The following is a 16,676-nucleotide window of genomic DNA, read 5'->3' on the forward strand; positions in this document are numbered from 1 at the left end:
CGCTGCCTAGGATGGTGTAGTGATCTATACCGCTGCCTAGGATGGTGTAGTGATCTATACCGCTGCCTAGGGTGGTGTAGTGATCTATACCGCTGCCTAGGGTGGTGTAGTGATCTATACCGCTGCCTAGGGTGGTGTAGTGATCTATACCGCTGCCTAGGATGGTGTAGTGATCTATACCGCTGCCTAGGATGGTGTAGTGATCTATACCGCTGCCTAGGGTGGTGTAGTGATCTATACCGCTGCCTAGGGTGGTGTAGTGATCTATACCGCTGCCTAGGATGGTGTAGTGATCTATACCGCTGCCTAGGATGGTGTAGTGATCTAACCCGCTGCCTAGGGTGGTGTAGTGATCTATACCGCTGCCTAGGATGGTGTAGTGATCTATACCGCTGCCTAGGGTGGTGTAGTGATCTACACCGCTGCCTAGGGTGGTGTAGTGATCTATACCGCTGCCTAGGATGGTGTAGTCATCTATACCGCTGCCTAGGGTGGTGTAGTGATCTATACCGCTGCCTAGGGTGGTGTAGTGATCTATACCGCTGCCTAGGGTGGTGTAGTCATCTATACCGCTGCCTAGGTTGGTGTAGTGATCTATATCGCTGCCTAGGGTGGTGTAGTGATCTATACCGCTGCCTAGGATGGTGTAGTGATCTATACCGCTGCCTAGGATGGTGTAGTGATCTATACCGCTGCCTAGGGTGGTGTAGTGATCTATACCGCTGCCTAGGGTGGTGTAGTGATCTATACCGCTGCCTAGGATGGTGTAGTGATCTATACCGCTGCCTAGGATGGTGTAGTGATCTATACCGCTGCCTAGGATGGTGTAGTGATCTATACCGCTGCCTAGGATGGTGTAGTGATCTATACCGCTGCCTAGGATGGTGTAGTGATCTATACCGCTGCCTAGGGTGGTGTAGTGATCTATACCGCTGCCTAGGATGGTGTAGTGATCTATACCGCTGCCTAGGATGGTGTAGTGATCTATATCGCTGCCTAGGATGGTGTAGTGATCTATACCGCTGCCCAGGGTGGTGTAGTGATCTATACCGCTCCCTAGGGTGGTGTAGTGATCTATACCGCTGCCTAGGGTGGTGTAGTGATCTATACCGCTGCCTAGGGTGGTGTAGTGATCTATATTGCTGCCTAGGATGGTGTAGTGATCTAAACCGCTGCCTAGGATGGTGTAGTGATCTATACCGCTGCCTAGGGTGGTGTAGTGATCTATATTGCTGCCTAGGATGGTGTAGTGATCTAAACCGCTGCCTAGGATGGTGTAGTGATCTATACCGCTGCCTAGGGTGGTGTAGTGATCTATATTGCTGTCTAGGATGGTGTAGTGATCTATACCGCTGCCTAGGGTGGTGTAGTGATCTATACCGCTGCCTAGGGTGGTGTAGTGATCTATACCGCTGCCTAGGGTGGTGTAGTGATCTATACCGCTGCCTAGGATGGTGTAGTGATCTATACCGCTGCCTAGGGTGGTGTAGTGATCTATATTGCTGCCTAGGGTGGTGTAGTGATCTATACCGCTGCCTAGGGTGGTGTAGTGATCTATACCGCTGCCTAGGATGGTGTAGTGATCTATACCGCTGCCTAGGATGGTGTAGTGATCTATACCGCTGCCTAGGGTGGTGTAGTGATCTATATTGCTGCCTAGGGTGGTGTAGTGATCTATACCGCTGCCTAGGATGGTGTAGTGATCTATACCGCTGCCTAGGGTGGTGTAGTGATCTATATTGCTGCCTAGGGTGGTGTAGTGATCTATACCGCTGTCTCCAGATCACATAATATACCTCTGCAGCATGGGTTTAATATACCTCTGCACTTGAAGAAGCTTTCAAAGTTCTTGAAAGGCCTTTTGAAGAATCTCAAATATAAAATATATTTTGATTTGTTTAACACATTTTTGGTTACTACATGATTCCATGTGTGTTATTTCATAGTTTTGATGTCTTCACTATTATTCTACAATGTAAAAAATAGTACAAATAAAGAAAAACTCTTGAATGAGAGGGTGTTCTAAACCTTTGGACCAGTAGTGTATATATCTTTAAAGTATCCTCACCGTCGGAGCAGCAGTTTAGGATGGTTGCGGTTCTCCAGGTTCTTCTCTATGAGGTCAGCCAGCAACTGTTTAAGTACCACGGTGGCGTACTCCATGCGGCCCTGCAGAGCGGCCATGAGCAGAGAGGCCACATTTCCTCGGTCCCGCATGGAGAATGACCTCTGGGCCTCCAGGGTATGGATGAAGGTCAGCAGAAACATCTTACTGTGCAGCAGCTGGCTGAACAGACGCAGGGCTTTCTCCACATTGGCCGGGGACTGAGGGACAGGACACAGGAGGAGGAGGGGGATGGGGGACACAGAGGTGGGAATACACAAAAGGAGGTCCAAGGGGTTATTAATTGGGGAGAGGGACAGGGGAGAGAGGGACAGGGGAGAGAGGGAGAGAGGGAGAAGAGAGGGGAGGGGAGAGAATACGGGAGGGGAGAAGAGAGGGGAGGGGAGAGAATAAGGGAGGGGAGAAGAGAGGGGAGGGGAGAGAGGGAGAGGGGAGAAGAGAGGGGAGGGGAGAGAGGGAGAGGGGAGAAGAGAGGGGAGGGGAGAGAGGGAGAGGGGAGAAGAGAGGGGAGGGGAGAGAATAAGGGAGGGGAGAAGAGAGGGGAGAGAGGGAGAGGGGAGGGGAGAGAATAAGGGAGGGGAGAGGGAGAGAGGGAGAGGGGAGAAGAGAGGGGAGGGAGGGAGAGGGACAGGGAGTTGGAGAGGGGAGAGAGGGAGCGGGACAGGGGAGAAGAGAGGGGAGGGGAGAGAGGGGAGAAGAGAGGGGAGGGGAGAGAGAATAAGGAAGGGGGAGAGGAGAGGGGAGAAGAGAGGGGAGGAGAGAGAGGGAGAGGGGAGGGGAAAGATAATAAGGGAGGGGAGAGAGGAGAGGGGAGAAGAGAGGGGAGGGGAGAGAGGGGAGGGGAGAGAGGGAGAGGGGAGAAGAGAGTGATAGGGGAGAAGAGAGGGGAGGGGAGAAGAGAGTGAGAGGGGAGAGGGGAGTGAGAAGAGAGGGGAGGGGAGAGAGAATAAGGGAGGGGTGAGAGGAGAGGGGAAAAGAGAGGGGAGGGAGAGAGGGAGAAGAGAGGGGAGGGGAGAGAGAATAAGGGAGGGGAGAGAGGAGAGGGGAGAGAATAGACGAGAGAATAGGGGAGGCGAGAGAGGATAGAGGAGGGGAGAGGGGAGATGAGAGAGGAGAAGGGAGAGAAGAGAGGAGACAGGAGAGGGGGGAGAAGAGAGGAGTGGGAGAGAGGGGAGGAAAGTGTAAAGAGAAAAAGGAGGAGAGGGGAGACGAGAGAGGAGAGGAAAGAGGAGAGGGGAGAGAGAAAAGGGATGGGGAGAGAGGAGACAGGAGAGGGGGGAGACGAGAGAGGAGAGGAAAGAGGAGAGGGGAGAGAGAAAAGGGATGGGGAGAGAGGAGACAGGAGAGGGGGGAGAGGAGAGAGGAGAGGAAAGAGGAGAGGGGAGAGAGAAAAGGGATGGGGAGAGAGGAGACAGGAGAGGGGGGAGAGGAGAGAGGAGGCGGAGAAATATGTAAAGAGAAAAAGGGAGAAAGAAAATGGTTTGTTATTAGTTTGAGGATTACATGGAGCACCTTAAACGTGGCTGTAGTGACTTCAAATATTCCTCTATGCTGACTATTTTCAAAACATTTCTGCGGCAGTCTCTAGACAAGTAGTCTATGGAGGGCTGGTGGAGCTCCTGGGTTGACTCAGCCTCAGGTTGAAATGAAAAAGAAATAAGGTTGAGAAAAAAAAGAAAAGAGGTTTCTCTGAAGCTCGGCACTAAGAGAGCTGCTGGCTACTGACTCGTTTTTAAAAAACAGGATCTATCGCTTTAGTTTTATTCCCTTCTTTTTTTGGCAGAGAGTTACCAAGACAACACAAGTGAACCTCAGGAAAGCATACTTTACTGAGTTACAGTACAACACAAGTGAACCTCAGGAAAGCATACTTTACTGAGTTACCAAGACAACACAAGTGAACCTCAGGAAAGCATACTTTACTGAGTTACCAAGACAACACAAGTGAACCTCAGGAAAGCATACTTTACTGAGTTACCAAGACAGCACAAGTGAACCTCAGGAAAGCATACTCTACTGAGTTACCAAGACAACACAAGTGAACCTCAGGAAAGCATACTCTACTGAGTTACCAAGACAACACAAGTGAACCGCAGGAAAGCATACTTTAATGAGTTACCAAGACAACACAAGTGAACCTCAGGAAAGCATACTCTACTGAGTTACCAAGACAACACGAGTGAACCTCAGGAAAGCATACTCTACTGAGTTACCAAGACAACACAAGTGAACCTCAGGAAAGCATACTCTACTGAGTTACCAAGACAACACAAGTGAACCTCAGGAAAGCATACTCTACTGAGTTACCAAGACAACACAAGTGAACCTCAGGAAAGCATACTCTACTGAGTTACCAAGACAACACAAGTGAACCGCAGGAAAGCATACTTTACTGAGTTACCAAGACAACACAAGTGAACCTCAGGAAAGCATACTCTACTGAGTTACCAAGACAACACGAGTGAACCTCAGGAAAGCATACTCTACTGAGTTACCAAGACAACACAAGTGAACCTCAGGAAAGCATACTCTACTGAGTTACCAAGACAACACAAGTGAACCTCAGGAAAGCATACTCTACTGAGTTACCAAGACAACACAAGTGAACCTCAGGAAAGCATACTCTACTGAGTTACCAAGACAACACAAGTGAAGACAGAAGCAGAAGGCAGTGAAGTGAACAAGTACTCTAGTTTAGTTTTCTTACACTTACATCCAGCTCCTTGAGGACGGGGTGCTCCTCGATGCCGGGGAACATGACTCTCATGGTGTAGGTACGGTACTCCAGGAAGGGGATCTTCACTCCGTCCATGTCATTGGTCAGCTCCTGGATGTCTGTCTGTAGCTCAGCGAATGCTATGTTGACAGGAGCATAAGATACAAAAATTGCCATTTTAATCCAATCCCAGAGAAACACAGGAGAAGCACATGGTCAGGAAGAACACAGAAAGGCCATTTTGTGTGTGGGGGAGCACCTGACAGGATGTGGTTAGACAAAATGACCACAACTGCCCCCCTCTATTGATCGGATTAAATTAAGTCTGATCGTTTCACTGAATCAACAGTCAGTTACCTCGTCCAGGCGTGTTAGTGTCAAGTCAATACCATAAACTGCCACACTCTGGACTAAATCTGCCCACTTCTAATCATTTTGAGTCGTGATTGTCTTGACAGCTGGCACAGTATAGGAATACATGGATACATGCTTATAAGACTTGACTGCCCTCTACCGAGTAATGGACAGCATATTTTGGTCATCCTCATACTGTACATCAGGGGTGGGTAATTCCAGTCCTCGAGGGCCTGATTGGTGTCACCGGTTTGCCCCAGCTAACACACCTGACTCCAATAATCACCTAATCATGATCTCCAGTTTAGAATGCAATGTGATTAATCAGCTATGTTTGCTAGTGATGGAGAAGAAGTGTGAGACCAATCAGGCCCTCGAGGACTGGAGATGCCCACTCCTGCTGTACACAGTCAGTTCTGTGGTTGCCTGGTTACCTTCTACAGAGTCAGCGTAGCATCTCAGAAAATATATTGTAAAGAATGTAGAGTGATTGACTTGTACTGTACCTACTATAAGAGCAACACGATAGCAACAACTGTTCAGAGCAGGCCAATGCTGATAACACACTAATCTTCAAAAGCACACGCAGCTCTCTGATAAGAGCATATCAAAATACCCTGCCAGTCAATGATTCAGCTCACTTTCATGAAGCAATCTTTGCTTGAGGAAAAAGCCATGAGCAGTGCTGGTGTCATTTCAGTGACAGAAATGTATGTGCGAAGAGCATTCAGATGAACATAGAACTGTTTTAAAATGGCCACGGTGAAAATGATATTTTACCTTTATTTTTAATTAAGTCAAACATTATTATTTACAATGATGGCTTGGCAAATATATTAGATAGGATAGGATAGGATAGGAGAGAAATATGATATGATAGGATATGATAGGAGATAAATAGGATATGATAGGAGAGAAATAGGATATGATAGGAGAGAAATAGGATATGATAGGATAGGAGAGGAGAGGAGAGGTGAGAAATAGGATATGTTAGGTGAGAAATAGGATATGATAGGTGAGAAATAGGATATGATAGGATATGATAGGTGAGAAATAGGATATAATAGGAGGGAAATAGGATATGTTAGGTGAGAAATAGGATATGATAGGAGAGAAATAGGATATGATAGGATATGATAGGTGAGAAATAGGATATACAGTGCCTTGCGAAAGTATTCGGCCCCCTTGAACTTTGCGACCTTTTGCCACATTTCAGGCTTCAAACATAAAGATATAAAACTGTATTTTTTTTGTGAAGAATCAACAACAAGTGGGACACAATCATGAAGTGGAACGACATTTATTGGATATTTCAAACTTTTTTAACAAATCAAAAACTGAAAAATTGGGCGTGCAAAATTATTCAGCCCCTTTACTTTCAGTGCAGCAAACTCTCTCCAGAAGTTCAGTGAGGATCTCTGAATGATCCAATGTTGACCTAAATGACTAATGATGATAAATACAATCCACCTGTGTGTAATCAAGTCTCCGTATAAATGCACCTGCACCGTGATAGTCTCAGAGGTCCGTTAAAAGCGCAGAGAGCATCATGAAGAACAAGGAACACACCAGGCAGGTCCGAGATACTGTTGTGAAGAAGTTTAAAGCCGGATTTGGATACAAAAAGATTTCCCAAGCTTTAAACATCCCAAGGAGCACTGTGCAAGCGATAATATTGAAATGGAAGGAGTATCAGACCACTGCAAATCTACCAAGACCTGGCCGTTCCTCTAAACTTTCAGCTCATACAAGGAGAAGACTGATCAGAGATGCAGCCAAGAGGCCCATTATCACTCTGGATGAACTGCAGAGATCTACAGCTGAGGTGGGAGACTCTGTCCATAGGACAACAATCAGTATATTCAGTATATCAGTATATTGCACAAATCTGGCCTTTATGGAAGAGTGGCAAGAAGAACGCCATTTCTTAAAGATATCCATAAAAAGTGTCGTTTAAAGTTTGCCACAAGCCACCTGGGAGACACACCAAACATGTGGAAGAAGGTGCTCTGGTCAGATGAAACCAAAATTGAACTTTTTGGCAACAATACAAAACGTTATGTTTGGCGTAAAAGCAACACAGCTGAACACACCATCCCCACTGTCAAACATGGTGGTGGCAGCATCATGGTTTGGGCCTGCTTTTCTTCAGCAGGGACAGGGAAGATGGTTAAAATTGATGGGAAGATGGATGGAGCCAAATACAGGACCCTTCTGGAAGAGAACCTGATGGAGTCTGCAAAAGACCTGAGACTGGGACGGAGATTTGTCTTCCAACAAGACAATGATCCAAAACATAAAGCAAAATCTACAATGGAATGGTTCAAAAATAAACATATCCAGGTGTTAGAATGGCCAAGTCAAAGTCCAGACCTGAATCCAATCGAGAATCTGTGGAACTGAACTGAAAACTGCTGTTCACAAATGCTCTCCATCCAACCTCACTGAGCTCGAGCTGTTTTGCAAGGAGGAATGGGAAAAAATTTCAGTCTCTCGATGTGCAAAACTGATAGAGACATACCCCAAGCGACTTACAGCTGTAATCGCAGCAAAAGGTGGCGCTACAAAGTATTAACTTAAGGGGGCTGAATAATTTTGCACGCCCAATTTTTCCGTTTTTGATTTGTTAAAAAAGTTTGAAATATCCAATAAATGTCGTTCCACTTCATGATTGTGTCCGACTTGTTGTTGATTCTTCACAAAAAAATACAGTTTTATATCTTTATGTTTGAAGCCTGAAATGTGGCAAAAGGTCGCAAAGTTCAAGGGGGCCGAATACTTTCGCAAGGCACTGTAATAGGAGGGAAATAGGATATGTTAGGTGAGAAATAGGATATGATAGGAGATAAATAGGATATGATAGGATATAATAGGAGGGAAATAGGATATGATAGGATATAATAGGAGGGAAATAGGATATGTTAGGAGAGGAGAGCAATAGGAGAAGGAGGAGGTCATAGTGACCGGTGCTCCTACCTTCTTTACACTCCAGGGCCACTCTGGACTCCAGGTTGTCCATCTGCAGCTGCAGGCGTTTCAGGGTGCGGTCAGCATCCCGGGTCTTCCTCTTGTAGGCGATGAGCACAGCAATGATGGCGATGAGAAGCACCCCTCCTCCCGCTCCGATCCCGATGATGGCCGGTAAGGTAAGGGTGCTGTCGGAGTAGATGTGCAGTGTTCCTGGGGAGTACTCCAAACCCCCCACCGTGATCTGGAGGGGAAACACATCCAACCTTTTATGCGAGTAAAGCGCATGTCGGATAAAAAAAAAATCACGACAGACCTGATGGAAACAGAACATTTTTCAGTAAACTTTCCAAACGTCGACAAAACAAAATACACCCGACAAGGTGGGATCGTTTTGTGTCTGTAAAATGACTTATGTGAGAAATGTCTGTGGAAACGCTTTTATGTGCAAATATAATATCCATCATATCAAAGTAAACTTGTTGTGTGTTCCTCCCACTACGCATTACGTTTATTAGGCTACAGATGAAATAAGTTACGATGAACTTCACAGGGTGGTGAGCTTGACGCTCCTTCCCAATAAATATTGAGGGTCTTATTCTGGTGACATGATCATCCGTGCTCGTCTGCCGTTCGACAAATACAAATGATCTCGCTCTTTTATCCATAATCTCATCATGCAGACGATACGTGCGCTCTCGCCAACAGCGCTCAATCTGCACCCTGCATACTGTTGTCTTGAGCACACCTGCCAGGACCAGAGTTGGCACACTCGCTATATAACACATTGTTTGGGGTGAGAAAACCATTCGTAGAGTTGAAAATGTGATGGAAATCCATTTCACTTTTCTTTTCAGTACATAGGAATTCTGTCGTGCACTACAGTCAATTTGATGGAGACGTCATATTGTTTTTAGGCAGATGTTTTTATCTTCACATGACAATCTGTCGCCAATTGAATGGAAACCTAGCTACTGAGATGGAAAAATTGGGCTCTGTAATATGAAGGATTTTATTACTACAGTGTGCCTTCAGAAAGCATTCATACCCCTCGACTTATTCCACATTCTGTTGTGTTACAGCCTGAATTCAAAATGTAAAACAACGCAATGTGGAAAAAGTCAAGTGGTGTGAATGCTTTCTGAAGGCACACTGTATGTAGCTCAGACTCACTGTATGTAGCTCAGACTCACTGTATGTAGCTCAGACTTACTGTATGTAGCTCAGACTCACTGTATGTAGCTCAGACTCACTGTATGTAGCTCAGACTCACTGTATGTAGCTCAGACTCACTGTATGTAGCTCAGACTCAGAGTTACAGTACATGTCCTAACTTTTTAGTTTTGACCCTGGTTCTAACATCTCCTTTTTAAACTTCAGGCCAATTACAGATGACTTCCAACAGGTTTGGCTAACGAGTTTCACCTTTACCTCCCCATTCCCCTCCTGGCTGTGTGCTTTAATTATTGAGTGGTTTGGATGGAAGGGAACAGGGAGAATGCCACTCTGCTGTCTGTGTGTCTGTCCGTCACTGCGCTATGTGTCAGGTCATTAACACAGCTGGCTCAGCCTTCTCACTGTGCCGTGTGTGTCTCCATATCTCCCTGCCCCTGGGAGGGAGATCACTCCACCTCACCCATCACCTCTCTCTCTCCCCCTCTCTTTCATCTCAGCTTTGATTTGTAAATGCTCCCTCCTCTCCACAGTTGACTCTATTGATCGGATTAAATTAAAGTCTGAGCGTTTCACTGAATCAACAGTCAGTTACCTCGTCCAGGCGTGTTAGTGTCAAGTCAATACCATGAGATCAGGACCTTTGATACAAAAGGTAAACAAGCTGCCACACTCCAGGACTAAATCTACCTACTTCTAATCATTCTGAGCCGTGGTTGTCTTGACAGCTGGCACTGTATAGGAATACATGGATAAATACGTATGACACTTGCAATAATCAGATTGACCAGACTGCCCTCTGCCAATTAAATCACCTGCTCTCGCCAACGGTTGTCTGTCCATAAAAAATAAAAAAAGATTGCATTTCATCAATCCAAGATGATTATTTTTCACCTCTACTGCTCAAGGCCACAGCTGAAATCATTGTGCAGTGAGACGTGTACGTAATAAAGAGAGCTAGTCCTGTTTGGCATTGGTGATGCGCCAAAGCTGCGGAGTCAACAGATACTTCGATTACATGGGAAGTTGCTTGTATCAACGGGCCGCCGTAATCATAATGAATGATGACCCTTTGACTTTTACATTTGCTGGATTAGCATTCAAGTAACAAACTGCCACACAGCTATTATAGAATTGATTTGAGATGTGATTTCTAAGTCAGGCATGTTTCCAAATAGCACAGATAAAAGTGTTTTAACTACATGTCAAATATATTTAGAGAAATAACAAGACTGGATTATGGCCAGAGCAGTTTGGCTATGAAAAATATCTCACACGAAGCTATTGTTGACATAAAATACACAAACTACTGTAAACATTGGGCGGGACATCTGGTCTTACCACGACTCTCTGCTCCCCGGTCAGGTCTGGCGAATCACAGAGCAGCTGAGACTCCGAGACAGTTAACAGACAGGGCGTTTCACCAATCATCACGCTGTAGTTCAGCCGGGCGTTGCCCGGAGCAGGGGGAATCAGATTCTTGCCCTGTTTTCAGAAGAAACATGCTGTTGGACAATAATCACATTTATCAGACGAAAGCGCGCACACACACAATAAAGTGTATGGGCATTTAGAGTATTATCAATCCGGACTTCTATCCTCAGCTCAGGGACTTTGTTAATAAATGTGTAGGGAAAGGAAGTTGTCTCTGTACTGGTTCTGTCTCACATGACCTCTCTTGCTTCTCTAGAGCTTTATCCTCCTTCCTCTCAACAGACAAAAGTAACAGAAAATGAAACCAAACAAGGAATCTATTTACTTTGAGGATGATGGGAGAGCCGGGCTTGACCTCCATTATCCCAGAGTTCCCTAGTGTTTCGAAGGTGGGGTTGGGATAGTAGGTGAAAGGTGTCCCGTTGAGGACGAGCAGCGCAGCCACGTGATCCAGGATGAAGCCGTGCTCGTCGGGGTGCAGGCCTGACTCTGGGGCCTGGTGCTTGGTGTAAATGATACCCGGGGCCAGACAGGTCATCACAGAGTCATTCACCACAGTGCACACCTGGACAGGAAGATAAAAGAGGAGGGTCAAACCAGGAAGAAGTACGAGACAAACGTCGGTGTAAAACCACAATACTGACAATGTATACAGTAACAAAAGCGTACTGCGTAAGTCCTTGATGCTAGTTGCTATTATACAGGTTACCCATTTGTAACAGTCAGAGCGGTACAGTGCAAACATGGAATGTTCATATTGGGAACACTTACATTAGTAGTCTGTATTCCTGCATACTTGGCACGGACTTTGGGCTCCTGGATGGTGAGCAGGTTGGTACCTGTGACGGTGATCAAGGTGCTACCACTGAAACACAAGCAGAAACATGATGGTGGAGAGGTTAAGACGAGAGTTATTGCACCCTGGTGACATGGGCAGAGAGACAACAGGGAGGGAATGAAATAAGAACTTCTGTGTAACAGAGCTGACTTTTAGTGTTTTTGTCTACAGCATGTTGTTTGTATGATTTATCTTACAGTATTGTTGAGATTCAGAAAAAGAGGGAGCCTACAGTCCCCTCAAGGGTCCCATGGATTAGGATGGGACATACATTAGATACATCATCCCCCATACTGTCTATTGTGCTTTAGTGTCATGGTGAAATGGCTACAATGGGACAGTGTGGGCGTCTCGGTGTGGCTTTGGGGCTCATGTTGTAATCTCAGAGTGTTCCTGAGGCATTACAGGCAGTAATGGATGTCTGAGCTGAGTTTCTCCTCAGGAATCTCCCAGGGCATTGGTCATGCGCTGAGAGATTCCAGCCTGCAGACTGTTGGCTGGGAGAGGAGGAGAGGAGAGGAGGGGAGAGGAGGAGAGGAGACGGGAGGAGGGGGGTGAATAGTGAGGAGGAGGGGAAGAGTGGGGAGGGGAGAGGAGGAGTGGGGGGGTGGATAGTGGGGAGGGGAGAGGAGGAGTGGGGGGGTGGATAGTGGGGAGGGGAGAGGAGGAGTGGGGGGGTGGATAGCAGGGGAGGAGTGGGGGGGTAGGAGGGTTGGATAGCAGGGGAGGAGTGGGGTGGGGAGGGGAGGAGGGGAGGAGTGGGGAGGGGAGAGGAGGAGTGGGGAGGGTAGGAGGGGGGTGGATAGCAGGGGAGGAGTGGAGGAGGGTAGGAGGGGGGTGGATAGCAGGGGAGGAGTGAGGAGGGGAGGAGTGGGGAGGGGAGGAGGTAGGAGGGGGGTGGCTTGCAGGGGAGGAGTGAGGAGGAGTGGGGAGGGTAGGAGGGGGTGGATAGCAGGGGAGGAGTGAGGAGGAGTGGGGAGGGGAGAGGAGGAGTGGGGAGGGTAGGAGGGGGGTGGCTATCAGGGGAGGAGTGAGCAGGAGTGGGGAGGGGAGAGGAGTGGGGAGGGGAGGAGGGGAGAGGAGGAGTGGGGAGGGTAGGAGGGGTTGGATAGCAGGGGAGGAGTGGGGAGGAGTGGCGAGGGGAGGAGGGGAGAGGAGGAGTGGGGAGGGTAGGAGGGGGTGGGTAGCAGGGGAGGAGTGAGGAGGAGTGGGGAGGGTAGGAGGGGGGTGGATAGCAGGGGAGGAGTGAGGAGGAGTGGGGAGGGGAGGAGGAGTTGGGAGGGTAGGAGGGGGTGGATAGCAGGGGAGGAGTGGGGAGGGGAGGAGAGAAGAGGATGGGAGAGGAGTCGGGAGGGGAGGAGTCGGGAGTTGGGGAGGGGAGGGGGGGAGTGGAGGAGAGGAGAGGAGGGGAGGAGAGGAGGGGAGGAGAGGAGGCTTGGCTGCTCACTTCACTATACTCCAACTGGGCTCGATGCTGGAGATGGTGGGGTCCTCTGTGTAGATGTAGCGTGTGTCACTGCTGGTGACCTCAGCTTTGTCGATTAACAATTTGATTGACGCAGGCCCTGAGCCAGACAGGGACGACGGTGTCACACACACAATGTCCCTGTTGGTCCTCCTGTGGCCGGATAGACAGAAGATGTGTCATATTGTGTCACAGAGTTCATTCACTGTCTGAAACAACACTTAAGAAAATGTCATGCTGTCACCCTGTTATGATGCTGTTTTAATTTAACTTAAAAATAGACAGGTAATGTGCAGACAGGGTGTGATAGAACAGATTACACTACTATACTACCACAGTCCATTCCTTCGAGGTGGGGTCAAGCTGACTGACTACTCACTTAACAAACAGACACTCCTCCTGGGCGATGAACACAGTGACGGTGCTACCAGCGTCCAGATGATGGCCTGATATCGTCAGCCGGGTCCCCCCGGACACGGGGCCCTTCTCCGGGTGCACATGGTTGAAGCTGGGGGTCTGAGAGAGGGAGGAAACTCACTCTTTACACCCAGCAGCACACAAAACAATTATACCGTTTTTTTCTGAAAAGCTACTGTACAACAAACCGATTCCCATTATATTTCTAGTAATTGCTGCTCACACACTGCACCCCAGCCGAGCATGTTTTGGTATGTATTTTTGTAGCAGCAGCACAGTGACATGAGTAAGACTCTCCTTTTTCCTGTAATTAGCTACATAGTTTCTCGGTGCACATGTATTCATTTGGCTGGGAGCATCTTGGCATCTGCTGGAATTAAACTGCAAGACTACTATTGATTGGTGGTTTAAGGGCAAGCCCATTCATTTCAGTGAGCTGCTCTGTGCCCAGGCTGAAGAGATAATAGACTGACACCACATTCCTGTTTCACTGCTGCTTAATGCTCTGTCGGAATAGCTGGGTAATTACTGTATATCACATCGGCCACACTTTCTCGCACAACACTTTCCTCATCTCTGTATTGCAGCATAAGGCTAGGTAGTTCCCGGGGCTACATAGAACCACGACATTTGGTTTGTATCCCTCCTCCCCGGGGAGAGAACGGACAGACTTTCTGCACAGTCATCGGTCTAGGAAAAGATGGGTTCATGCGAGGTCATACGCACCACGAAGGAGTAAGTCTGGGAAGATTGGGTGCGGTACTCTGCACTGCACACCCCGATACATAGCTCCACCGGACCGCCTGGAGAGTGGGGCAGCAGCGCTTCGGCCATGTCACACACAATCCTGAGGAACATACACACACTCAGCTGTCAATCAACGGCTCATTGATTATAATGTCTAACGTTCAAATGAAATACACTCTTAGAAGAAAAGGTGCTTTCTAGAACCTTAAATGGTCCTTTTTTCCCAGGTAGAACCATTTTGGGTTCCATGTAGAACCCTTTCTACAAAGCGTTCTACCTGGAACCAAAAAGGGTTCTCCTATGGTGACAGCCGAATAACCCTGTTTTCTAATAGTGTAGAGTTAAGAAACACAAGTACAGCATCTTTCATCTACCTGAAAACCATTCAAGCGAAATCCTATCGACAAAGGAACCACACTCACCTCTCAGCGCTGATGTACTCGGAGGTCACAGGGTTACAGCGAACCCCAGCCACCTGAACGTGGGCGATCTCCCGCACCTGCAGCCCGAGGTTCTCGCCCTCGATCGTCACTCGCGTGCCCCCCTCTTTGGGCCCCGTCAGCGGGCGGATCTTTCCATGGAAACAGGGTCAAGATCAAGGAAAAGCAATCTCCCCGTGTTCACACACAGCAGAGTGCCTGGGTTCAGCGGCTCTAGGCCACCGACTTAAATGCAACCATACAGAAGTATAAATACACAGCTCTCTGTGCTCCAGCCTCACCTTGGTGATGCGGGGGTGGCTGCAGCGGACGTTGTGCCTGCCGGGGTGCATCCAGTTCTGCTCCGGCGTCTGGCAGTGCTGCCTCAGGAGACACTTCTTGTTGTCCAGGCACCAGCCACACTCAAACGCTGTGCTGGCCTTCAGACACAGGCCACAGCTGTCCCTCTGGGCCTCGCACTTATACAGCAGGGCTGAGCGCAGACAGACAGACAGACACAGGGACAGACAGACAGACAGACGAACAAACAGGGAGGGTTAACACTGGGCAAAGGTTGAGTCTGAGACAGAGAGGCGAGGGGCGCTGCACTGTGCTGTCTGTTTGTGCTGCATGGCTCACTCCCAGGTCCTGAGCTGTTAATCTCCCTCTATCCTTGGCTCAGCCTCGCACACTGCTCCTATGCACCACCTCAGATGTAAAGGTGAAGACGGTACACAGAGTTATTGACCAGTTCAGTGGGAGAACATAAAATACTGTGCTGCTAGCCACATGGCTAGCTATCTCCTCTCATCTTCGCGCAGAGCCAATCGCCCAGCAGAGAGATGCTATCTGCCGGCTGACTGTTACGGGTCTTACGAGAGCTACGGGTCTCTTTCACAGCGGCCTGATCAAACCAGTGAGATAAAACACTTTTAAGAGAAGTATTGACAACCCTGTTTGTCCCTGACTTGCAGTGATACAAGGTGTCTTGATACAAAACATGGTACATTTAGTTCTGTGACTTTATTGCCCACAAAAAAGTTAGAAAATGTTACAGTTTTGAAGACAATAAGAAAATAACTGCAAAGGCTTAATCCACATTTGGGACTGAATTATACCACTGAATAAGATTTACTGTGGTAGCCATAGCCCCCAGCACTGTACATGAAGTGGACTTAACACTAGAGGACTCAGCGAGGGATGACAACATATTTGACCAGCCCAAAGCCTCAGGCAACACACAGGTGGGGCTGTTGTTTCCCTGTTGTGTGCCAGTTGTGTCAGTCTTGGATTTTTCATTGACATTATTTAGCAGCAACACTATTATGACGAATGTATGACTCTGAATATGATAAAACAACATACCTTTCATGGTGGGAGGCTTGTCGATGAAGAAGTCTCCATCCCAGACGATAGAGAAGTCAACAGGCAGGTCTCCCGTCTCGTCCCCATCATACCAGTACTGGAGGTGGAAACACACATAACACCATGATTCAACCATCATACCAGTACTGGAGGTGGAAACACACATAACACCATGATTCAATCATCATACCAGTACAGGAGGTGGAAACACACATAACACCATGATTCAATCATCATACCAGTACTGGAGGTAGAAACACACATAACACCATGATTCAATCATCATACCAGTACTGGAGGTGGAAACACACATAACACCATGATTCAATCATCATACCAGTACTGGAGGTAGAAACACACATAACACCATGATTCAATCATCATACCAGTACTGGAGGTAGAAACACACATAACACCATGATTCAATCATCATACCAGTACTGGAGGTAGAAACACACATAACACCATGATTCAATCATCATACCAGTACTGGAGGTGGAAACACACATAACACCATGATTCAATCATCATACCAGTACTGGAGGTAGAAACACACATAACACCATGATTCAATCATCATACCAGTACTGGAGGTGCATAAAGCCCAACATCAGTCAGAGTTTGACCAGCCTTCATAGGGACCTATTAATAAAGAC

The 16,676-nt window shown here is 47.6% G+C and overlaps 1 protein-coding gene across 2 annotated transcripts in view; it reads right to left on the reverse strand.

Moving 5' to 3' along the window:
• The window catches only part of LOC110492586 (plexin A3), a 189,828-nt gene that overhangs the window by 22,466 nt on the left and 150,686 nt on the right, over nt 1-16,676 (reverse strand). Inside the window, exons 11-22 of one of the 2 annotated variants that reach the window (XM_036947590.1) lie at nt 16,021-16,117; nt 14,958-15,148; nt 14,659-14,807; nt 14,216-14,336; nt 13,452-13,588; nt 13,055-13,225; nt 11,541-11,634; nt 11,095-11,334; nt 10,677-10,820; nt 8,172-8,406; nt 4,839-4,981; nt 2,069-2,325 (exon numbers count right to left, since the gene is read on the reverse strand). In XM_036947590.1, the coding sequence (XP_036803485.1) occupies nt 2,069-2,325; nt 4,839-4,981; nt 8,172-8,406; nt 10,677-10,820; nt 11,095-11,334; nt 11,541-11,634; nt 13,055-13,225; nt 13,452-13,588; nt 14,216-14,336; nt 14,659-14,807; nt 14,958-15,148; nt 16,021-16,117 (1,979 nt within the window). Of the gene's footprint in view, nt 1-2,068; nt 2,326-4,832; nt 4,982-8,171; nt 8,407-10,676; nt 10,821-11,094; nt 11,335-11,540; nt 11,635-13,054; nt 13,226-13,451; nt 13,589-14,215; nt 14,337-14,658; nt 14,808-14,957; nt 15,149-16,020; nt 16,118-16,676 lie in introns of both variants that reach the window. The other variant, XM_036947589.1, reaches the window with a different exon arrangement.

This window comes from Oncorhynchus mykiss, chromosome 16, assembly GCF_013265735.2.
Source record: "Oncorhynchus mykiss isolate Arlee chromosome 16, USDA_OmykA_1.1, whole genome shotgun sequence".
Taxonomy (NCBI): Eukaryota; Metazoa; Chordata; class Actinopteri; order Salmoniformes; family Salmonidae; genus Oncorhynchus; species Oncorhynchus mykiss.